We start from the raw sequence: 24,746 nt of genomic DNA on the forward strand, positions 1-24,746 counted from the left end.
AGCTGTCTACAAATATCTGAAGGGATGTCACAGTGTAGAGGGATCATCATTATTCTCATTTCCACAAGGAAACATGAGAAGCAATGGAATGACACTGAAAGGGAGAAGACACAGATTAGATATTAGAAAAAACGTTTTGACAGTGAGGGTGATCAATGAGTGAAACAGACTGCCCCGAGAGGTGGCGAGTTCTCCTTCAATGGAAGTCTTCCAACAAAGGCTGGACAGATATCTGTCTGAGATGGTTTAGTGAGTCCTGCATTGAGCAGGGGTTGAACACGATGACCCCGAAGGTTCCTTCCAACTCTAACATTCTAGGATTCTATGATATTGCCAGAACACCGTCTCTTCTAGGCTCTTGACTCGCCATAAAGATCACTTTGCAAAACTTGATGTAGAAGTTGTACTGAGACTGAAAGTTCTGGAAATCTGGAAGCTATCCATGTCATTAAGAGGTTCAGAGGAAGTGTAACAGAGTCTTACTGGGAAGAAGGTTTCTTAATAGACAAGAAAATTGGAGTAAACCAACCAAAACATATTGAAAATGCCAAAATACTTATTGCAGATAAGGAAAGGAATGGACATAGTTTAAAACAATCTGTTACTTTTTTTCTCGTTTGGCTATTCAAATAATGTCTGCAGATCTTTATTGTGATACATGGGGCCTAATGTTTGTAATTTCCCCACGATCTTTTTTATTATTGTGCCAATATCGATTGGATAACTACAGAATAATATGTTTCTGATTTTTGCATTTTTTTAATGACCACGAAGGATCACTGAAGTACAAATATATATCAAAATGTGTTCCCTTACAGGACAATTATTTTTATATATTGGACACATTTTAATTTTCAACATGGGTGGGGCAGATAACAGCAATTTGAATTGGCAGAGCTTTTTTAAAAAAATCTTTTAACTTAATTTTGATTTATTTCACATAGTGAGCCCCCAATAAAGTAAGAAAGGACATTTGAGGGTGGTCTTTTCAGCATTTAAATATTCTTCTTTTCATCTGATTTTCCCCGTAACTGGGGCTGGTATATTAGCCCCAGTTACAGTGGAAATTAAATCCCCTTGTGCCATAACAGAGCTGGCTAGGTCTCCTACTATGTACATAGCGTTTGCTTCGTATACAGCAATTGTGAGCGTAGAGATGGTAACAAAGTAACAAGCCATATCTGCCTTCTCTATGGGGAGTCTGGCTGTGTCTGTCAGCTCCCTGCTCTTGCAGATGCTCTACTATGCAGTGACCTTTTAGAATGTCACCAAACAATAGAATTCGGACCGAATAGACGTTTAAAATCTATGTGCGTTCAGAAATAGTTAAATATCCTGCTCAACCCCATTGATATAGATATTATTTCAATATAATCCCCCAGAGTGTTGGATATAAAGTACAGAAATTTAAAAAAAGGGGCTTATCACAATTCAAAGTTATCTCATCTATATACACTGCTCAAAAAATAAAGGGAACACTTAAACAACAGAATATAACTCCAAGTAAATCAAACTTCTGTGAAATCAAACTGTCCACTTAGGACGCAACACTGATTGACAATCAATTTCACATGCTGTTGTGCAAATGGAATAGACAACAGATGGAAATTATTGGCAATTATCAAGACACACTCAATAAAGGAGTGTTTCTGCAGGTGGGGACCACAGACCACATCTCAGTACCAATGCTTTCTGGCTGATGTTTTGGTCACTTTTGAATGTTTGTTGTGCTTTCACACTCGTGGTGCATGAGATGGACTCTACAACCCACACAAGTGGCTCAGGTAGTGCAGCTCATCCAGGATGGCACATCAATGCGAGCTGTGGCAAGAAGGTTTGCTGTGTCTGTCAGCGTAGTGTCCAGAGGCTGGATATGCTACCAGGAGACAGGCCAGTACACCAGGAGACGTGGAGGGGGCCGTAAAAGGGCAACAACCCAGCAGCAGGACCGCTACCTCCGCCTTTGTGCAAGAGGAACAGGAGGAGCACTGCCAGAGCCCTGCAAAATGACCTCCAGCAGGCCACAAATGTGCATGTGTCTGCACAAATGGTTAGAAACCAACTCCATGAGGATTGTCTGAGTGCCCGACGTCCACAGATGGGGGTTGTGCTCACAGTCCAACACCGTGCAGGACGCTTGGCATTTGCCACAGAACACCAGGATTGGCAAATTCGCCACTGACGCCGTGTGCTCTTCACAGATGAAAGCAGGTTCACACTGAGTACATGTGACAGGCGTGAAAGAGACTGGAGACGCCGTGGAGAGCGATCTGCTGCCTGCAACATCCTTCAGCATGACCGGTTAGGCAGTGGGTCAGTAATGCTGTGGGGTGGCATTTCTTTGGAGGGCCGCACAGCCCTCCATGTGCTTGCCAGAGGTAGCCTGACTGCCATTAGGTACTGAGATGAGATCCTCAGACCCCTTGTAAGACCATATGCTGGTGAGGTTGGTCCTGGTTTCCTCCTCATGTGGCTGTAGTGTGTCAGCAGTTCCTGCAAGATGAAGGCATTGAAGCTATGGACTGGCCCACCCTTTCCCCAGACCTGAATCTGATTGAGCACATCTGGGACATCATGTCTTGCTCCATCCACCAACGTCACGTTGCACCACAGACTGTCCAGGAATTGGCGGCTGCTTTAGTCCAGGTCTGGGAGGAGAACCCTCAGGAGACCATCTGCCGCCTCATCAGGAGCATGCCCAGGCGTTGCAGGGAGGTCATACAGGCACGTGGAGGCCACACACACACACTACTGAGCATCTTTTCCTTGTCATGAGGCATTTCCACTGAAGTTGGATCAGCCTGTAATTTGATTTTGAGTATCATTCCAAATCCAGACCTCCATGAGATATTCATTTTGATTTACATTGATAATTGTTATGTTTTATTGTTCTGAACACATTCCACTATGCAATGAATACAAATCTGCAACTGGAATATTTCATTCAGAGATATATAGGATGTGGTATTTTAGTGTTCCCTTTATTTTTTTGAACAGTGTATAATAGCGGATCACCGAGTGCCTGACCACTAGCACCTCCGGAGATCCAGACAATGGGGCTTTGCAAAGCTAAAATCTAGATGGAGCAGAAGTGGCGCATGTGCACTGCCTCTCTGTTCACTTTTCAATGGACTACTGGAAATAGCACTTCGCTATCTTCAGCAGTCCTATAGACCATGAAGGAAGTGCAGTTGCACATGATATGGTCGTATCAGTCACTGACAGGAGTCTTTGCAAAAGTGCACGTAGAGATAGCTGTCAATCACTGATAGGACCGCCCACTGGAATGAAAAGCCCAGAAAGAGCAGAGGTTAATATGGCTGAAGCCCAGATAATACTGAATCTATTCTCACAAAACTATATATCAATGTACTCCGCTTTCCCGGCTCTATAACATGGTGCTTGAAGATTGCACTGCATTTTCATGATGACGGTCCCTTTAAAGAGGGATTATAGGAGCACAGGAATGGTGGCGGGGAGGCAACAGAAAATGATGTCCCACTGGTTTATAATAGGGGTAAGTGCAAACAGTTAAAGGGGATATCCTGGACTTTAAAAAATAGCATGCAGTTCCTGACAGTGGCAACTACATGTCTGTTATACCCAGCACTGGTTACTGACCGCTCCTGCCAGAGATTCAGCTGCTCCCTATTAACAGAGCAGCAGTTTCTCTTTCTGTTGACAGGGTCGGACTACTGGTGTCATGCTGATTGACAGCCGGATTCCCCTAATTATGCAGCAGGGAGATGACTGTCAATCAGCATGACACCAGTAGTCCTACAACTGTATATTATAATTGACTTGGCCTTAATCCCTGGTCATGTTGAAAGACTTGTTAAAGGGGAAGGCATTGGCTTACAGGGTAACCATGTGTTTAGGTTTACCTGGTGAGGTGGATCCTCCAAGTCCCATGTCTGGGTGGACACAAAGAATCCAGGCATTGGTGCATCAAGCAGGAAGGCAAGTGGGAACTTGGCACACTCAGGAATCTTGGGAGCAGCGGGACAAATGCAGAGGTACCATGCAGGGATTGACACAAGCTAAAGCACGGTGTGCACCAAAGGTTAAGTACACCAAGCAAAAGTCTTGAGTCTCAATCCTAAGACACAGGTGTGTGTCCTAATGGGCCATAAATAGGATTAGGGAGATGCCATCACTGAGCCACACCGGGCAACCTGCAAAACTCGCCATGGAGCACAACAGAGGGCAACAGGCTGAGATGAAGGAGGCAGAGCCCGGGATATTCGAGATAGGTGTGCAACACCACCTCTCCTAGGAGGTACTTTGTGAGATGATGTTACAGATACAGTAGCACTAAAATAGAATATAATTGAAGGAAGCTATACAAAACAGAAAGGGGTACATCATTGATTTAAACTATGGTGGTTCATCAAAAGGCACCGCTAGGCCATTAATATTTGATGGGAGGGAATTAGACTTTTAGGCCCCTACTGAACAGTACACTGAAGGCTCCCTTGCTCTCCTGCAAGTGGCAGTACCAGGGACAGCAATCCGTACAGCTGTCAGTGTTAAAGAGAAACTGCAGCAGCTTCATTGTACTGGTAAACGGATGACCCAGAGGTCATAGATGACACCGCTGAGGAACGGACTATGTGATCAAGTTCAGCAAGAGCACTTTAAAATATAAAAAGGAACACAGGCCTTGGACAGTAGAAGACTGGAAAAGAGCATGACGATTGGATGTTTAAATTTAGGTTGTTTGGATCAAAGCAGAACAAAAGTGAGATAAAGAAGGAATGGAAGGAGACTGCCGAACGCCGATCCCTTATATCAAGCATAGCTTTGTTCTCAGCGCGCAGCGTGCGAGGAATAATGAATCCGAAAGGTTATCAGCTTATTTTATGATGTGATCTTACCCTGTACGCTCAGCGCTTCATCATACGGCAGGACAATATCCATCTGATTAGGTTTCTAAGCTATGCACAAGCTACTGTGAAGAGCCGGAGCCGGAGGACAGTGTTTGATAGCACGGCTAATCTAATGATCAGATCCTGCCGAGCTCCACGGTAAGGTCAGGTATATACGGTCACAGGCACAGCACTGACAAGCGCAGAGGAAATTCTGTTTCAAAAACTGTCGGCTAGAATATTAAATGTCTGCAAGTAGTACATGGTACATATGAGAATGTCATGTCAAGCTTAAAGGGGCTGTCCACCTCCAGGCACATTTTCTTTCGTACTTAAATGCATGTATTTTATGCTAAGAATAATGTTTGTTAATGGATCTGATTACACATTTTGCACCGTTTGCCTTCTGTAGCCTCTGTGTTTCACTGGCTGCAGACTGAGCCAACTGAGAATCTGTCAGTCAGCCCGCTGTGAAGGTCTGATAGGGAGTTTAATATGCAAACTGCCTCTTCAGAGAGAAAGAGCACTAGAACTCTATAGCGCCACCTGTTGGAAGCAGCAATCCTACAAGTCACTATCGCCCCTTTCATGTGCCTTGCAATATGACTAAGGTTTGTAACGCTTTTGTCCTATTTTCATCGCTCCTTTAAGCTGATTTATAACCACGGAACACATCGATGTAGAATGTGCCTGGAAACGACCACTCTGATGAACAGATAAAGTATATTATAGGAAGGAAATAAAGTGACGATCAAAGATCAGTAATTACATTAAAACCGCCTGATCTTTTGCAGGACCACATTGTGCCCCCAAAACTATGACCCACTGAGTCCCATGGACTTGACAAGTCCGCTGAAGGTGGTCAGTGCTATCTGGCATTAAGCTGGTACCGGCAGGTCGTTTAAAGGTTTATAACGAGTTGGGATGGGAATACCCTGTGTGGTGCTCAGGTCTGAGAATTGTCTGGACCAAGGATTCACGCAGCAGGCACGATCGGGTGATGTCACTGTACCTGCTGCGACGAGGCTGATGGCTCCCTGTTCCACCATTGTAGTCAATGCTGTTTGCATCCAGGGACTGCTGATTCCACTGAAATATGGGGGTTAGTGCCGCTCGGCCCCGGGACACCCCCCAGCTCAACAGCCCCATAGTGGCTCTATGGTCTGCCAATATGTGGTACGCCCTTGGCCAGAGTCCTAATGAAGGCCGACATGGCTGCCATCTTGGCACTTCTACTGAAGCCAAGCCAAACGAGACCTTGTTTCTCACTATGTATAAAAAAGTGGCATGTACAGTAGGATAGGCAAGGGTTATGATAGGACCCATCAGAGAAGCGTCACCTTGCCGTGGTTGATGGGCACACATGAATTGGCCAACTTATGCACTAAGAACCTTCGCTTTTTTTGTAATTACATCTTGCTGAGGGACAATGCGGTCAGAAGTTGTTATTTCCATTGACACTATATGTCTTGGCATTCACAAAGTGCAGCTGTGCTTTTTTATACACATTTTGCAGTCACTGCAGCTTGTACCTCTTCACACTTGGGAGGTGCTGGTCAGGTTTTTTTTGTATAAAACAAGGGATCAAACAATGGCAAGCTCCAGTTCAGTTCAGTACTGTATCTCACTTGTGTGCACTAAAATGTCGTGTTAAGATCTGGTAATGTGCAATCATCATCCACTGTACGCCAGAAAATTGGGGTCACACATGATATTTGCAACAAATATTGTGACTTTTTGATCCGTAGCGCTGACCCCTGCACCTTTTCAAAAGAGTGTAGGGCTTAGGAAAGGGATACATTGTAGCTGAAATCTGCACCAGCCATGAGCCATGGTGCACACACAGCCCAGAGGATGCACCAAGATGTGTAAGGGCCATGCACATCGGCCTTTCCAGGCTGGTGTATGAAGTGTCAGCCCTGATACATTTCCCCCATAGTCAGCTTGTACTTTCTGATGTGATCTACCCAGAGTGTGGTCACAAAATCAGATCTTCTGGATTGTACAGTCAGAAATCTCACTTGTAAGGCCAGAAAACTTCAGAAGTCCAAATTAAAATGAAAAAAGGGTCGTCTAACGCCTTGAAAAGACAAATAGACAATAAATGTAAAATAATGAAAACACACCCAGTACTCAGCTCTTCAGACCCCGCCGATCCAGCGCAGACACTCTGACAGCCCCTGGCAGTTTTAGATTACAAGCTGCCAGTGATAAAGCGCAGAACCTGCGAAACAGCAGAGCACCTGCCCTGGATTGATGGGGGATAAAAGAGGTGAGTGCTGGTTTTCATTATTAAAGAGAACCTGTCAGCAGGATTTTTCAAAATAAAATACACAAAAGGCCACGTTGGCACTGGGACACTGATTACAATGATACCTGTGGTGAAGAGATATATCTGGAGGCTTAAGTGTAATCTTTGTGGGAAGTTTTCATTTAATTTCATTAAAAAAAAATCTTCTCCAACAAAATGGTGCCAGCTGTGCCTGCGCAGTGACATCTTCAAGCTATCCTCTTGTTCATAATCTGCGCATGCACCACCCACTGCCTTCACTGGCAAGATGTTTCTTGCAGCGGCTATACACATCTTCTCTTCGGCATACGCACACTGTGCGTGCACCGCCGGAACCATTTTGTTGGAGACAATGGATTTTTTTTTGTGACTTCAGCAATTACTGTGCCGGCACATTAAATATACGAGGCAGGTGACTGACAGATCAATGACCTGTCATTCAAACAGAAGGATGAATATGGGACCAGAGCACCAAAAAAGACCCTGCCCACAGGCCGCCCCGAAGCATGAAGATATTATTACTTGTTTTTATACATGAACGCCCTGATGTATAGATTCAATAGAAATCATCAGTGACAATGGCATTTAAATACCAGGGTTGCCTGTCTGTGCACCAATGAGTTGCGATGGCAATCGAGGGATTGCTGAACCAATTATTCTTCCTACAATGTTCTGAATTGCACAGCAAAAATCTAAAAAGAAAACTATAACTTTAACAGCACTGTAATCGTGCAATAAAGGCTGTCAAAACAGAACTTAAAAAATAAATGATTTTTTACTTTGTACCATTTCACCGCACGAAACTAAATTTTTTCCCCCTTAAAGTAAACGACGTCATTCGGAACTACAACATAAATCATGGCTTTTGAAAGGGGAAAAAAAAAAGAGTAAAAGTAAAAACAAGATATTGCCCAATCATGAAGGGGTTAATTAAAGTGCAATAGCAGTCCCCGTTTCTGTCCCCATTGCAGTTCTGAAGGGCCATCACATCTTTCAATAGCAAACCCCTTAAAAGGAAGTTTTGATCAGACAACGACTCATTGTTTATGTCAGATTTTTGTGTTAAATGTCTGTTTTAATCACTTTTGGCAATGCTTTTATTTACATATCATGATCTGCAGTTACAGTAAAAAATAGTAATCTTGCAATTCTCACACTGGCCACTGGGGCAATTTTTAGACTCTAACTTCCTGTTGCTTCAGGAAACAACACATGTACATTAGCTGCAATGGTCAGACCACGTCCATTAAAGCAGTGTTCCCCAACTCCAGTCCTCAAGGCCCACCAACAGGTCATGTTTTCAGGATTTCCTTTGTATTGCACAGGTGATGGAATTATCACCTTGGCAATACTAAGGAAATCCTGAAAACATGACCTGTTGGTGGGCCTTGGGGACTGGAGTTGGGGAACCTTGCATTAAAGCATCCAAAGAGCATATACAAAAGTGACTGTGAAGGGAGGAGAGCAGGGTCAGCTGTGATGTCACCTAGTGATGTCACCTATTGTGATTGGGGGATCCTGTGTCATCAGCTGCATACAGAGGTGTTACTCGTCATTGTAATCCTGCCTCTGATGTTAAGAAGTCTGCTGAAAACTCTTCCTGAAATGACAGGAATTACGAGTCTAAACAGCCCCAGTGGCCGGTGTGAAAATAGCAATATTACTAATTTTGCTTTTGTAATAATGATTATGATATATAATTTTTTAAATACATGTACCACAAAAACATAAATTACTTTCTGATGAAAGCATCACACTAACGGGAATCTGTCACCCCCCCATTCCATATAGTATATGAGCTATTAATATGGGCATACAGGTGATAGAAATGTTACACCAGTCCTACCTGTATGCCTCATATTAACAGTCTTGTTGTTGAAAAATCGTCTTTTATTTCTCTATGTTAATGACTTCTTCAAGGCTCTGGGGAAGGCGGTGTCTGGAAGAAATCTCTGCCTCCTGTCTTCATTTGCGTACTCCCCCCCTACCATCAGTGCCACAGTTCCCCGTGATGCCTAATGCCTGCCTGGGAATCCCGCGCCCTGCAATAGAGTACCTATTCCGTCCTTCTTTGGTCATTGGCTTAAGCGTTCTTCTGCGCAGCCGCCGGCATACACGCTAAGGTGCTCTCCCCACTTCCTACCTCCCTGTATAGTTAGGAACCGTACAGTTTCTGATGCCCCTATCACCCATGTATGTATGGTGGGGAGAGCACCTTATCGCCGCGCGCGCTCGAGGTAACTGCAACGGAAGTAGCAGTGACTCACCAGTGCAGAGGAATGCTGAAGCCAATGGCCATAAAAGGGCGGAAAAGGTACTGTACAATTGCAGGGCGCGGGCTGACAGGAGATTGGTGGTACACAAATGAGGGGAGGAGGCCGAGATTTCTTCCAGGCACCTCACGCCCCGGAGCCTGAAAGAAATCATTAACAAACAGAAGACCGCTAACATGAGGCATACAGATAGGACCAGTGTAACATTTCGATCACCTGTATGCCCATATTAATAGGTCATATACGTCCCGGGGGAGACAGATTCCCTTTAACTTTATTGAAACTACAACAAGCAGCCCAGTAAGTGACACATCACTGGAATTAGAATCTCAGCCCCTACATCATACTGCTCTCAGATTACAAACACAAACTGCTGACAGATTTCCTTTAAATTTGAGAACATCCGTGAAGATTTATTGTAGCTTGTGCAATATAGCAAAGAATTGCGATTTATGCTATTGCCTTATGGAGTATGCATTTTCCAGAATAGTTTCCTGAATGACAGAAGCATGCTCTACTTATAGCTATGGGGAGGCTGTAACATGAGCGGCATACTGCGTGAATCATAGGCCTTCATACCAGTGAGACGTCCACTAGAAACAGCAGAAAATCTGATTAAAGCAGAACAGATCGTCCTCGGCCGCCGAGTCTCACTGACCTGTGGTGGTGGCCAGGATGACGTTGGCATTTTTCAATGTCTCCACCATGGCGGCCTCCTCCCGCTTCTTCAGCTCTTTTCTCAGGGCTCGGATCTCGCTTCTGAAGTTGCTCTTTTCATCTCGGTTCTGCAGTTTCTTCATTTTTGCCTTTTAAATAAAAGAATTAAAAAAAAATCATAAAGTCAAATGATGGAAATGACTTGTACTGTTATAGAATGTGACGGTCAATCAGTGCAGAAGCCACATACTCTTAACCCCTTAAGGACCACTGTTCTGCAGGTATTTGCTCGCGCTGTTGCATTTCTTTGCTATTTAGCAGTTTGATAGTACGCCCATTAAGGGGGCTTAAGACCCCTCATAAACATTAAATAACTGTTGACCAAGTATTCGTTCTCCGAGACACATCCGTGCACAGGAACACAGGGCCAAGTGCCCCTGTGATCTCCACAAGACAGTAACTGCCAGACTCCTTAGGTGGAAGCTCCTTCCTCTTCTCTTGCCTCCGCTTAGGGACTGTGCACATGTTGCAGATTTGTTGCATTTCTGTTGCAGTTTTTTTGGTGTGGATTTGTCATAAAACCTGAATGGTTTCCAGATGCCAGCAAAGCAATCCTGATGGTCTCATGCACACGTTGCTTATTTTCCCTTGCAGATTTGGAGCAGATATATATCTGCCACATGTCAATTCTTTCAGTGTTTTTGCTGCAGATTTCACCCATACTTCTCACGCAATGTGTAGGAAAGGCTAAGTGCAACATGAAGGGATGAGGGAAAGGGAACCAAACACTAGGGATAGGGGGAGTGGAGACCCCTAGACAGATCTATCGTCACCTTGTCTGCCCTATCGTCCCTATATAGGTTCCACACCTATCGCTGAGCAGGATAGCTAATCCCTGCCTGACCCTGGTGATAAGCCCTGCAGCGGGAAGGACAGGATAGGTGCTAGTCAATCCCCACTACCAATAAAGACAGCTAGGATACACAAACAAGGGGAAACACTTAGCATGAGTAGACTCAGAGAGAATCACCAACGTCCTCCTAACTCCAAGAGGACAATAGCCGGCTGGTACAGCTCCTAGTCACTATAGGGAAGTGCAAATAGAAAATATCACCCACAACTCCCAATAGCAAGTTGGGAGTTATAAACACCCAGATCCAGGTGTGACTATTAGAGCTGGGGGAGGTGGCCACTGGGTCATAGTGAGACCTTCTGCAGACAGATGCATTGCAACGGTCTGCAGCCTCTGACACATCTGTGACAATACTAATGAGTGGAGAATAATATGCACCAAAAAAGCATGTAAATAAACGCGACACAAATCTGCCTAATTTATGTGCTGGATGTAATTTAACTAATAGGGTAATCAATGAAGTTTAGACCTTTAAGGGGGCCCTGACAACTCCAATGTATCATGCCCAGATATACTAAATGACAGCCCCGCCAATGGGACCCGCTAGGTGCTGAATTATCAAATATTCTGGGTTGGACATTCATAGAAAAATATAACATAGGATACAATAACTTTATTTATTTTTTTATTAAAGGGGTTGCCTATTTTATATATATTTTACATTTACCAATATAAATTTGTTTCCAAATAAATCAAAATAAAATTCTAAAATAGGACCATTCTGACTTTGTGCACCTCGGTGCGGTGGGATGGGGTCCTCGCTTTCAAAACAGTGACAACTAAGCGCCCTATGTCATTTCCATGTACTATTACATTTTACTTACTTATTACAGGGTATGTGCAGTTTATGATTTTATCCTAGGCTATGTTTGCTAATGGCCACAGTGTGAATGCGCTCTAACCACATTGAACTTACACCAAAATGTGCTCCAGTTCATTTCTTAAATTTTATTTGCAAAGGTCCACTGACATCCCAATGATGGCCTCCGTTTTCAGATGTGTCAGCTCTACTTTCAAAATCTGTCCCAGGAGATTGGCATCTGTGCTCTGTGTAATGCCTCAGCGAGCTAAGCCAGTGCTGAGAAGGGGGCTGTGTGACTGATCAGCTAGCTAAGCCAGAGCCCCTCTCCATCACAGCTGATGTGCAGACTGAGAAGGGGGCTGTGTGACGCCTCAGTGAGCTAAGCCAGTGCCCCTCTCCATCACAGCTGATGTGCAGAGTGAGAAGGGGGCTGAGTGACTGATCAGTGAGCTAAGCCAGTGCCCCTGTCCATCACAGTTGATGTGCAGACTGAGAAGGGGGCTGTGTCACTGATCAGCTAGCTAAGCCAGTGCCCCTCTCCATCACAGCTGATGTGCAGACTGAGAAGGGGGCTGTGTGATGCCTCAGCGAGCTAAGCCAGTGCCCCTCTCCATCACAGCTGATCTGCAGACTGAGAAGGAGGCTGTGTGACACCTCAGCTAGCTAAGCCAGTGCCCCTCTCCATCACAGCTGATGTGCAGAATGAGAAGGGGGCTGTGTGACTGATCAGTGAGCTAAGCCAGAGCCCCTCTCCATCACAGCTCATGTGCAGACTGAGAAGGGGGCTGTGTGACACCTCAGCGAGCAAAGCCAGTGCCCCTCTCCATCACAGCTGATGTGCAGACTGAGAAGGGGGCTGTGTGACACCTTAGCTAGCTAAGCCAGTGCCCCTCTCCATAACAGCTCATGTGCAGACTGAGAAGGGGGCTGTGTGACACCTCAGCTAACTAAGCCAGTGCCTCTCTCCATCACAGCCGATATACAGACTGAGAAGGGGGCTGCGTGACACCTCAGCTAGCTAAGCTAGTGCCCCTCTCCATCACAGCTGATGTGCAGACTGAGAAGGGGGCTGTGTGACGGCTTAGCTAGCTAAGCCAGTGCCCCTCTCCATCATAGCTGATATACAGACTGAGAAGGGGGCTGTGTGACACCTCAGTGAGCAAAGTCAGGGCCCCTTTCCATCACAGCTGATATACAGACTGAGAAGGGGGCTGTGTGACACCTCAGCTAGCTAAGTCAGTGCCCCTCTCCATCACAGCTGATGTACAGACTGAGAAGGGGGCTGTGTGACACCTCAGCTAGCTAAGCCAGTGTGTTATGAATGAGTCACCGGAGGAGGAAAAAACAAAAATGCAAGCTAAGTCCAGAAAACCGGAGAGGTTGGTAGCTAGCGTATTGCAGACCCCTGATCCTATTCACAACAACTAACAGTAGCCGTGGAGCGTTCCTACGGTGGTCCTAGACGCCTCTTCACAGCTGGAGAACTAAATAAGCCTTAAGAAAGAAAGGGGAAATCTAAACTGCCCCAGAGCAGACCACAAAGCAATAGACAGCCCCCAACATGTATTGTCGGTGAAAACAGATGAAAACACAAACACAGACAGAAAGACAGGCAGAGCAAACGATGGGGCCCAACTAACTAGATAGGAAAGGACAGAAAAGATGCTGGCTGCAATCCGCAAAAACCCTACCAAAAATGTCCCAACACGTCTGATAGGAAAAACAGCCCTGAAGTCACTAGACTTCAAAATCCCTAGACTTCAAAATCCCTATATCAGCACTCCGATATATTCTGAAGACAGAGCAAAGAGATTTAACCGATCAGGGACAAAAATGGAAATTCAGCAGAGCCACAGCCGGGGCTGGCAGAACACAAAACTACGCAGATCAGACAAAATCTCATGGAACAATAACAGAGCAAAACTTAGCTTTAGAAGACAGGAACTGAACTGGAGGCCAGAGCTCAAAGCAGGGAAATCACCAGCAACCTTACAGGGCGTCGGCTGCCTTATATCCACTCAGAGATTGCGGATGTCCAATCGCAATCCACCTGTTCAGGTGACAGGTTTCTCCCATCCAAATCAGTTTCACCACCTCCTTTCACCAGCAGAGGGAGTTCATCGGACATCAAAGGTGAACGAGAAAATGACCTCACAACACCAGTGCCCCTCTCCATCACAGCTGATGTGCAGACTGAGAAGGGGCTGTGTGACGGCTCAGCTAGCTAAGCCAGTGCCCCTCTCCATTATAGCTGATATACAGACTGAGAAGGGGGCTGTGTGACACCTCAGCTAGCTAAGCCAGTGCCCCTCTCCATCACAGCTCATGTGCAGACTGAGAAGGGGGCTGTGTGATACCTCAGCTAGCTAAGCCAGTGCCCCTCTCCATCACAGCTGATGTACAGACTGAGAAGGGGGCTGTGTGACTGATCAGTTAGCTAAGCCAGTGCCCCTCTCCATCATAGCTGATATACAGACTGAGAAGGGGGCTGTGTGACGCCTCAGCGAGCTAACCAATGCCCCTCTCCATCAAAGCTGATGTGCAGACTGAGAAGGGGGCTGTGTGACACTTCAGCTAGCTAAGCCAGTGCCCCTCTCCATCATAGCTGATATATAGACTGAGAAGGGGGCTGTGTGATGCCTCAGCGAGCTAAGCCAGTGCCCCTCTCCATCACAGCTGATGTGCAGACTGAGAAGGGGGCTGTGTGACGCCTCAGCGAGCTAAGCCAGTGCCCCTCTCCATCACAGCTGATGTGCAGACTGAGAAGGGGGATGTGTGACACCTCAGCTAGCTATGCCAGTGCCCCTCTCCATCACAGCTGATGTACAGACTGAGAAGGGGGCTGTGTGACGCCTCAGCGAGTGAAGTCAGTGCCCCTCTCCATCATAGCTGATGTGCAGACTGAGAAGGGGGCTGTGTGACGCCTCAGCAAGCTAAGCCAGTGTCCCTCTCCATCACAACTGATATGCAGACTGAGAAGGGGGCTGTGTTATACCTCAGCTAGCTAAGCCAGTGCCCCTCTCCATCACAGCTGATGTACAGACTGAGAAGGGGGCTGTGTGACACTTCAGCTAGCTAAGCCAGTGCCCCTCTCCATCACAGCTGATGTACAGACTGAGAAGGGGGCTGTGTGACGCCTCAGCAAGCTAAGCCAGTGCCCCTCTCCATCATAGCTGATATACAGACTGAGAAGGGGGCTGTGTGACGCCTCAGCGAGCTAAGCCAGTGCCCCTCTCCATCACAGCTGATGTGCAGACTGAGAAGGGGGCTGTGTGACTGATCAGTGAGCTAAGCCAGTTCCCCTCTCCATCATAGCTGATGTGCAGACTGAGAAGGGGGCTATATGACACCTCAGCTAGCTAAGCCAGTGCCCCTCTCCATCACAGCTGATGTGCATTCTGAGATGGGAGCTGGCTGAGCTACCGGAACGAGCACCCACCCAGCTCTGAGGATGGGCCAATCAAAAATAGCAGAGATACGTACAATTGTGAACCAAGTATCGGATAAAAATAGGCAATGCAAGTCAATGGGGCTGTGAACAAGTTGGGCTGCACTCACTTTCTATTCACGTGACGTCCTCTGATTTTCCTCGAGTTAGACAGACGGTGGAGAAACTTTTTTTTTTTTCACTTATGAGACAAATTGATGAAACTTGGACCAAACTTTGAAAAAACTTTGAAAAAACTTTGATAAAACTTTGACCAAAATCACTGCTGAAACTCGGTTAGTTTACACGTGTAAATAAGAAACTTTATAATACATCTTATTACAGAAATCTCTCTTCTTTCTCCTCGTCTCCTGGACTTATCATTTCTTCTGAAACTTCTCCATTCAAGGGTAAAATCTGTATTCAGTGAAGACAAACTTTCCCATTACTGAGACAGGAACAGATGGTTGGTGCTCATAAAGTTCTATGAAGAACTGTAAATTTTGCACCAGAATGCCTGGGTCGGCCTACAGCTCCTCCCCCTCCATAGAATTTAAGAAGCACCAACTGCCGTCTCCTATCTTAGTAATGGGAAAACCTGTCTTCACTGAATTCTTACTCCTGAATTGAGAGTGAAAAATCAGTCCAGGAGGAGAAAGAAGCAGATTTCTCTGATGAGACATATTACAAAGTTGATTATTATCATGTGTACTATAGATTGATTAAATGAAAATGAATGCCGCTTACTCTTTAAGGATATATTCACATATTGCAGATTTCGTCTGAACGCTAGTTGCAGAAATCCATGTTCTTGCTCCAGAAATAAATTCAGTTCCATTTATGCGGGTTAAGTTGCAAAAACGACTGCGACAAATCTGCTGCATGTGAATAAAGCCTAATGGGAAGTCATTAGAGCAGACGGAAGAGAAGAAAGTGAAATGATGGAACAAATGGCACACCAGCTATAACAATACTGGGAGTAATAAGAGCAAATAAACCATCTATACACATGAATGGATGAAAGCTGTAAATGGCCCCGTAATAACAGATAGTAGACATTATATATTTTCAGAAATGTAACGTGTTTAGCTTTTGATTGAGCAGATGTGACCATTATCTACTGCATATAATGGGGTATATATCATCTGTACAAATGAGCTCAGTGGTCAAACCACATGAATAAAAGAACATTACTGCAAATGCATAGAGAAAAGTGTGATCGAACAGGAGGCCGGGCGGCGACTTAATCAAGAACCTCGTCATACACTTACAAAGGTCTGGTCAATATCTTTTCGGATGTCAGCCACGAGCTGTGCATTATCACTCCGAGCCAAAACCGAGTCCAAGGAATGATGCTGTAAGGATTCCAGGAGTCTCGCCGGGTGACCGAGGCGCAAGATCTTCTCTTTATACACAGACAACCGCTCCACCAGGTTGTCCACAGCTACGTTAGACGGAGCGCAGCAAAGGACCTTGGAAAAGAAGAAGAAATGACAGGGTGTGGCGTCAGTTGTGCTGCAGCTTTCTGTAACAAACATACTGTAGCAAAACGGAACTGAAAAGAAACAGCTCTGCGTAGACTAAATCATCCAATAACACAGGCTGATAACACTCATGATGCTTTATCCCTTGCACGCAACCTTTTTTAAAAATATTTTTCAATATTTTGGGACCCCAACCCCTGTAAAAAAAAACAAAACCCAATGTATATGTAAAGTAACTCATTGTTTTCTACACGGAGAACATATGCCAGAGTCCACCATTTTGGCATAAGCTGAACATCCCTTTTTTTTAGTCAGAGATCTTGACGAAGACTGCAAAGTCGAAACGCGTTGATCTGACAACAATGTGTTTTTTTGCCGGACAACTTTGTTCCGTCCATGTTTTAAATAATGGATTAAAGGTTATTTTTTAGACTGCTATTTTCTCGCTGGATCCTTCCCTCCTGTTACATATGTTTGCTTCAATGGAACCATGCTGAGTGCCAGCTGTCTAATGAGGAGTCTACACAGTGGTGAGCTGACTTCACAGTTCTTCTTTTTTTAATTTTTTTAGTCAGTACTGAATGGTTACTGTATATGCTGCAATTTCCAGTAATGTATCTTATTTCTATAATAATGGAAGGCAATTGCAGATGTACTATTTTGCATAGAATATATAAAGTGCTCTCAGTGAGAGAAACAAAATAGGAATCTTGTGGGTATGATACCTTTTAATAGCTAAAAAATAATAGTGAATGATGTTACAAAGCAAGCTTTCGGGACTGCTTACGTCCCTTCATCAGGCTGATATAACAAAATATTTGAAGAAACCTTATTTATAAACAGTTTAAAGCACATGCTGGTGTGATACATGGACATTTCAATAAACAAGCAATGAGCTTGAAGAGAGAATCCCTAATTAGGTCCGATTAAATAAGTGGTGTGAAAGTTCTGTGAGATCAAAGGGCTACTTGGAGGAAATAGCTCAGATATGGCAATGGGCCATAAATAAAACCTTCTGACAAATTGAGTCCTGTGTGAATAGAATCAAAGATTGTAATGAATTTGTGTTCCCACAAGTTCTCGGGTATTAAGTCCAGAAGGTGTATGGAGTCTGTACATAGACATTTGATGACTCTTTTCAACTCCCTCAGATATTTTGGAGTTGGGTCATCATCCAGTTTGGTGTAGTACTGTATATCCATCAGTTGTCTGTGTGCCTTGTTTGTTTATTGAAATGTCCATGTATCACACCAGCATGTGCTTTAAACTGTTTATAAATAAGGTTTCTTCAAATATTTTGTTATATCAGCCTGATGAAGGGACGTAAGCAGTCCCGAAAGCTTGCTTTGTAACATCATTCACTATTATTTGTTAGCCATTAAAACGTATCATTCCCACAAGATTCCTATTTTGTTTCTCTCACTGAGAGCACTTTATATATTTATTTCTACTGGCTAACACGGTACCAAACCACTTTTTTCGTTTTGCATAGAATAGCACAGTATACATCTGGCTCTTTCCCCCCCCCCCCTCTATTCGCAGGATAAGTTACTGGTCACTGAGGATCCAACTGCTGAGACCCCCCCACCAATCTAAGAACGAGGCTCCAGAGTTGGTTGTATGTGGGCACTAATACTCTATTAATTGTCTATCTCCATTAGTCCCATAGATAATAAATGGAGTGTGATTACGTGACAATCGCTCCGTTTAAATAGGGGAACTTGACGGCCTCATTTTAGGGATTGTCGGGGTCTCAGCAGTCTAAACCCCAAGAATCAGAAACTTATCTCCTATAGAAGGTAAGTTATGGTTGGCCAATCTCATAACAAAAAAAAAAATATATTTACAGTATATACTGTACATAGAAAACTGATGTGGAATGGGTGATGAGTTAAAGAGGCCAGTCCTGGACTGCTTCTTCCCACCCTACCCCATAGACTGATAGGTCCCTCTTCAGGAAGAGCAGAGCGGGGAACAGGGCTCTTGGACTAGTCACCCAAGACGCATGGTCTCTGGCTGGCAACACCACAGTCATTGAGAGCAAAAATGAAAAATGACTTGGCAGAAGAGATTGGGCCAGTGTCTGATTTCTACTGTCCATGGTCCGGTCAGCAAGTATCGGCTCTCAGGTTGACCTCTGAGTCACACTAACATTTCCTGGGGGCTGCAGCTTACGTAGGACTACAGGTCATGATACATCCTTGGTTAGCTGGATTGTGCCACTCTCTGACAGATCAAGGGCTGCATTTGAGGCCCATCAATATCTTAGGTCATGACGGCAACTAAAAGAGCACTTGCTCTTTAGTGAGAACATACAATTACAAGGCTAAGTCATCGCCTACGACTGAGGTTCCAACAAACAAAATTTTTGTCATTTCTTCACTGCAGGTGTCCTAATGAAAAGTGCCGGAAATCAGAACGAAATTACAGAGCAGAGCGGTGGACAACCCAGAACGCCATGTCCTGATAAGTACAGCGACAGCGTTCTTCTCACCTTCACTCCTTGCTTCACAGCTTGCAAGATAATTTCCACCACAGTAGTTGTCTTGCCAGTACCAGGGGGTCCGTGAATAATAGCAACTTGTCTCTGATTGAGGGAGAAAACAACAGCCTCCTTCTGTGAATTGTCCAAGCTTGGATTGAGAAATTCCACGGGTCCTGAAGGCAGGAGACAAAGAAGGAACACAATATTGAAAATGAAGCGTGTAGGCTTAATATGTGAAGGTTTATGGCAGCAGCTGGAATATTGTGTCCAAGATTACAAAGAAGAAATGTACAAGTCCACAAAGAACCCACGTAGAAGTGAAGGGAGGTGGTTTGTGTAAGACAGGTTCACACAGCGATATCCAATGTGGTTAGAAAACAACTTTTTTTAAGAAAAAAATAGCAGTAAAACTATGCAATCTACTGCAAATGTACAGCACTGTGCAAGAGACTAGTCTGAGGATCCGCGAGTACCTCTCTATATATTGTCCAAACGTTTAGGCAGAAGTGGAAAAAATGCCGCAAAGCAAGAATGCTTTCTAAACTAGAAGCGTTCATAGTTTATTTTTATCAATTAAAATGCAAAGTGAACAAACAAAAGAGAAATCTTATTCACATCAATATTTGGGGTGACCGCCATTTGTCTTCAAAACAGCATCAGTTCTTCTGGGCACTTGTCACTTGCATACAGTTTCTGAATGAACATGGAGATTGTTCCAACTTCCAAACATCCTGGAGGACTAACCACAGATCTTCTGTGGAGGTCACTTGCACAAATCCTTCCTGTCTCTTCATGTAATGCTGGAGACTGGATGATGTTGAGATCAGGGTTGTGAGGGACATATCATCACTTCCAGGACTCCTTGTTCTTTATGGTGAAGATAGTTCTTAAAGACATTGACTGTATGTTTGGGGTTGTTGTCCTGCTGCAGAATATATTTGGAGCCAATCAGTCGCCTTCCTGATAGTATTACATGATAGATAAGTATCTCCCTGTTGAGGACACCTTTAATCTTGACAAAAACCCCAACTCATTTTGCTGAAATGCACACTTACAAGGATCCTCCCCTGGGCGACACTGTTACCTGAAGACACTCATTATTATACCACTCTCCAAACTTTTACACATCAGTACAGAGCCCCAGCTGCCATTTCTCTGCATCCTAGTTCCTTTTGTGAATTGATGAGTCACTTTTCTTCTATATCAAACGTATTGATTTTTTGCCACAATTCTTCCATCAATACCACTTCTGGCAAGACTGAACAGTAGATGGTGGTAGCTGAGTCTGACTAGTTGCTACCAGTTCAGATCTGATGGCCCTGTTGGGCATCTTCCAATCTGGAAGTGAAGTAAACAAGATGCATCTTTCATCTGCTGCACTAAGCTTCCTTGGCCGACCACTGCGTTTACAGTCCTCAACATTCCCCATTTCTTGGGGCTTCCACAAAAGAGCTTGAACGTAACTTCTCGAAAACCCAATCTTCTTTGAAATATTTGTGCAAAACAATATAACCACCTTGTTTCTTGTTGCTGTGCTCAGTCTTGCTATGGTATATGACCTGTGACATGAGACTGTCTTCCACAACCTCACCTTTGTAGCAGAGCGTTACAATAAGGAAGAGTTTGTTTATGAATGTGTGTGAATCTACACATGAAAGTGATGATCATTATCACCTGTTTGGATAAATTGGTTACTCATGCACCTGACTACCATCCTACAAAATCCCTGACCTTGTGTGAGGGTCCCATTACTTTTAGCGATGCACCAGCGATCCCAACAACAATACGACCTGGTCAGGATCGCTGGTGCATCGCTAAATGGTCGCTAGTAAGCTGCCAAACAGGCAGATCTCACCAGTGACGCAGCAGCGATAAGCGATCCGTCGGCGGTCGCTCTTACCTGTCACACCGCAGCGATGATGACGACTTCCGCCTGCACCATGCGCCAGCGGGACGCCAACGAGGAAAAAATGGCCCAGGACATTTGAGCGCGATCAGCGATATCCAGCGGGCGGGGGGCTGTTGCAGGTACGTGTCACACAAAGCGAGATCGCTAGCGATTTCGCTGCTGCGACACAAAATCGGTGACGCGTTAGCGACATCGCTAGCGATCTCGCTATGTGTAAAAGGCCCTTTTGGGGACTTCACACTAAGCGAGGTCGCTAGTGAGATCGCTGATGTGTCACCGATTTTGTGACGCATCAGCGATCTCGCCAGCGATCTTGCTGTGTGTGGCACGCATCAGCGACCACCCCCCTCCGCCAGGTATCGCTGATCGTGCACGAATGTCCTGGGCCATTTTTTGATCGTTGGTCTCCCGCTGGCCAGCACGCATCGGCATCGGGAGACTAACGATCAGCGAGCTCCCAGCGCTGTAAGCAGACGCTGGGAGCTGGTATCCAAGGTAAATAGCGGGTAACTAAGCGCGCGCGGCTTAGTTACCCGCTGTGTACCCTGGATACCAGCGTGCTCGCGCTTGTAGCTGGTATCCAAGGTAAACAGCGGGTAACTAAGCACCGCACGCACTTAGTTACCCGCTGTTTACCCTGGATACCAGCTCCCAGCGAGAGCACGCTGGTATCCAGGGTACACAGTGGGTAACTAAGCCACGCGTGCGCTTAGTTACCCGCTGTTTACCTTGGATACCAGCGTCCTCACTGGTCCTGATCCACTGGGGAGTCTGCCTGTTTGAGAGCTCACCAGCCATCATGTAGCGACGCACCAGCGATCCTGACCAGGTCATATCATTGTCAGGATCGCTGGTGCGTCGTTTAGTGTAACGGGACCCTTAAGTGTACCTTGAAGAACTGATGAAGCCACTGATAATCAATTAACAGTTAATGATCAATCTAACCACCTGGGTGCAGGAATGTGCACATTTTTTGTGGCCACACAGGGTCCATGTACTTGTGACTTAAAATACATTTAATTTTCAGAGAATGTGTAGCAATAAGTAACAACCAGCAGAGTCACAAATGTCTAAAGTGTCCGGCTAGAAATACAAGAACACAAAGTTGTATGTGAGTAAAATCAAGGTTGATCCCTATGAGAAAAGGCCGATCCTTAAACGAAACCCCTCAGCGGGTTTTTCTACCCAAAACGAATTGCATCTAAGCAAAGTAGCAGAAAAATAGGTTAAATTTACACCTTTTGTTATAGAAAAACAATTTCCAATTTTTTAGAAATCCCTTGCACAATTGTTATGCTAATAAGACACCAGTGCACGGGGGGCTGGAACTGCATGGACAGCTCTCAGGACACTGATCTGCCTATGCCACCATAGATCTAATGCACGGTCATTCCCTGGAGCGGCACACATGCAATAAGGTACTGTTCACCTTGTGAGAGTAATCGATCTGCGCATGCGCCACCCCAGGGAATGACAGCATCTGTGCAAGATCTCACGTGGGGGAGGCAGACCACTGAGGCAAAAGTGAGTTAGTCAATGACCAGAGTTCATTGGCAGGCAGAGAAAGAGGGAGCAAATCAAGAGAGATGTAAGTGCAGCGCCGGCCCCATTACACATGCGGCTCATTAACATAAAAATTGTACAATGGAATTCTAAAACAATGGGAAATCGCCTGTTTACAACAAAGCTTGCTGAATGGCTGACAGTGGGGTGGTCATAGTTCATAAGGGCAGAATGTGTGGAGGTCATTTACCATGGGAGGGTTATTTAGCACATGGTATGGAAAGATATCTATGTACAGATGTCAGGAGGAATTTTTAAAAAATTTTACTTGCTGCTCTTTTGCCTAAAAAAACAGTCAGGGCTGCACATTATCAGCGGTGGTTGGACATGCGCAGTGCTTACAAGGGCTTGTTTTTTATTGAGCTTGCAACCTATGATTTCCTACAAAGCTGCTTAATCAGGCATCTATTCCTGTGCATCACCAGGGGAGCACACCAAAGGTGCAACAACGCTCAAGTCTTAAAATGTCAATCAAGTAGGAGCACATGACCCGCCAACAAGTATGGAGGTAGGGAAGCTTTCCACTCCTGCAGAAGATTGGACAACCACTTTTACCATGAATCCAAAGCCTAAAAGGTCTCTTTGACAAAGTTCTTTATTTGCTTTTCCAAATCCAGGTTTGGGTTCTAATTAAGAAGGGTATGTTCCCACACAACCTTTCTGTTGGGGACTTTCCACGGCAGAAAATTCACAGTGAAACCAAAAAAAATCCCGCAATGATTCTGCACTATTCACACTAAAATTGATCAACTGCTGACTTCAAATCCTCAACACTGGTCAAGTTAGACAGAAATGGACAAAGTAATAGATTCCGAAGTCTGCAAAACATTAAGGCTCCATAATTCCTACACCTCTTCAAAAGAGAAAACACGTCTCGTCGGTATAGTCTGTTTTACATAATGAAAGCGATCCCATCTCTGACGCTACAAGATACTGTGACCACCTTTACATCAATGTCTGCTACCAAATAGCAACTCAATAAATTTTATCATCAATAAACATCATTAAATATGAAGAACCGCCTGCACTCTGCCCTTGATTTTGGGTCTACGGCTGCTGACGCATTTACCTCCATGTCAGAGGACTATACACAAACTCAGCCATACTGCATTCCCTCAGGGCCCTACACTTTGACAGACTGTCACTGAACTCAACCTACAACACAATAGGGTTGTTGGCAATCTAAGTTTGATAGGGTTTATCAAACCTGGGAACTCTTTTTAGATATACTCCAGGCGTTCACCAGATTCATTATCCCATTGATTTCTCACCTGACATTCAATTGGTGCTTTAATTTACCTCTTCAACTTATCACTAACCTCTGGTGTCTTCCCTTCATCTTACAAACATGCAGTCATCACACCCAACCTGAGGAAACCATCCTTTGGCACAACCACTACATCAGTAAGTCACTATGTCCTCTCATCCTCTACCTCACTAACTGCACATTTAGCATCTCCCATTCCCAAACTACTTCCTCATCCCACCCTCTCTCTGTTGGTGTTTCTCAGTGCTCTGTCCCGGGGACCCTGCTCTTCTCCATCTATACCTTTGCCCTGAGATGAATGAAAGTGCTATGGCTTTCTGGACCACCTGTATGCTGTTGACACTCAGATCTACCTCTCTGGCTCAGACATCACCTCTTTGTTGTCCACAATCCCAGAGTGTCTATCAGCCATATCCTCCTTCTTCTCATCACGCTTTCTAAAACTCAATGTGAACAAAACCAAACTCCTCATTTTTCCCCCGTCTCACCCAACACTCCCTATCATACCTCTCTATCACAATAAATTACATTACTCTTTCCCCTGTAACGGAAGTCTTCTGGATCGATGTAACAGTTGACTTTGTTAAGTTCCAAAACCATACTTTCAAGCTCTTACCACCTACTGCCAATCAAACTCAAAAAACTCAAACACAAACTCCTTTCCCCGACCCTGCATCTACTAAAATGATAGTGCATGCCCTCATCATCTCCCACCTTAACTATGAAAAAATCCCCCTCTGTGGCCTCCCTGCTAACAATCTTGTACCTCTCCAGTCCATCCTTAACTCCATTGCCTCGTAAATTAATC

At 44.8% G+C, this 24,746-nt stretch overlaps 1 protein-coding gene across 2 annotated transcripts in view; it reads right to left on the reverse strand.

Annotated features, from left to right (window-relative positions):
• IGHMBP2 (immunoglobulin mu DNA binding protein 2) overlaps positions 1-24,746 on the reverse strand; it is a 109,270-nt gene that overhangs the window by 45,357 nt on the left and 39,167 nt on the right. For both annotated transcript variants that reach the window (XM_073573896.1, XM_073573895.1), the window contains exons 5-7: positions 19,209-19,372; positions 16,502-16,702; positions 10,090-10,237 (exon numbers count right to left, since the gene is read on the reverse strand). In XM_073573896.1, the coding sequence (XP_073429997.1) occupies positions 10,090-10,237; positions 16,502-16,702; positions 19,209-19,372 (513 nt within the window). The remainder of the gene's footprint in view (positions 1-10,089; positions 10,238-16,501; positions 16,703-19,208; positions 19,373-24,746) is intronic.

This window comes from Dendrobates tinctorius, unplaced genomic scaffold, assembly GCF_039654945.1.
Source record: "Dendrobates tinctorius isolate UK_male_01 unplaced genomic scaffold, ASM3965494v1 ptg000037l, whole genome shotgun sequence".
Taxonomy (NCBI): Eukaryota; Metazoa; Chordata; class Amphibia; order Anura; family Dendrobatidae; genus Dendrobates; species Dendrobates tinctorius.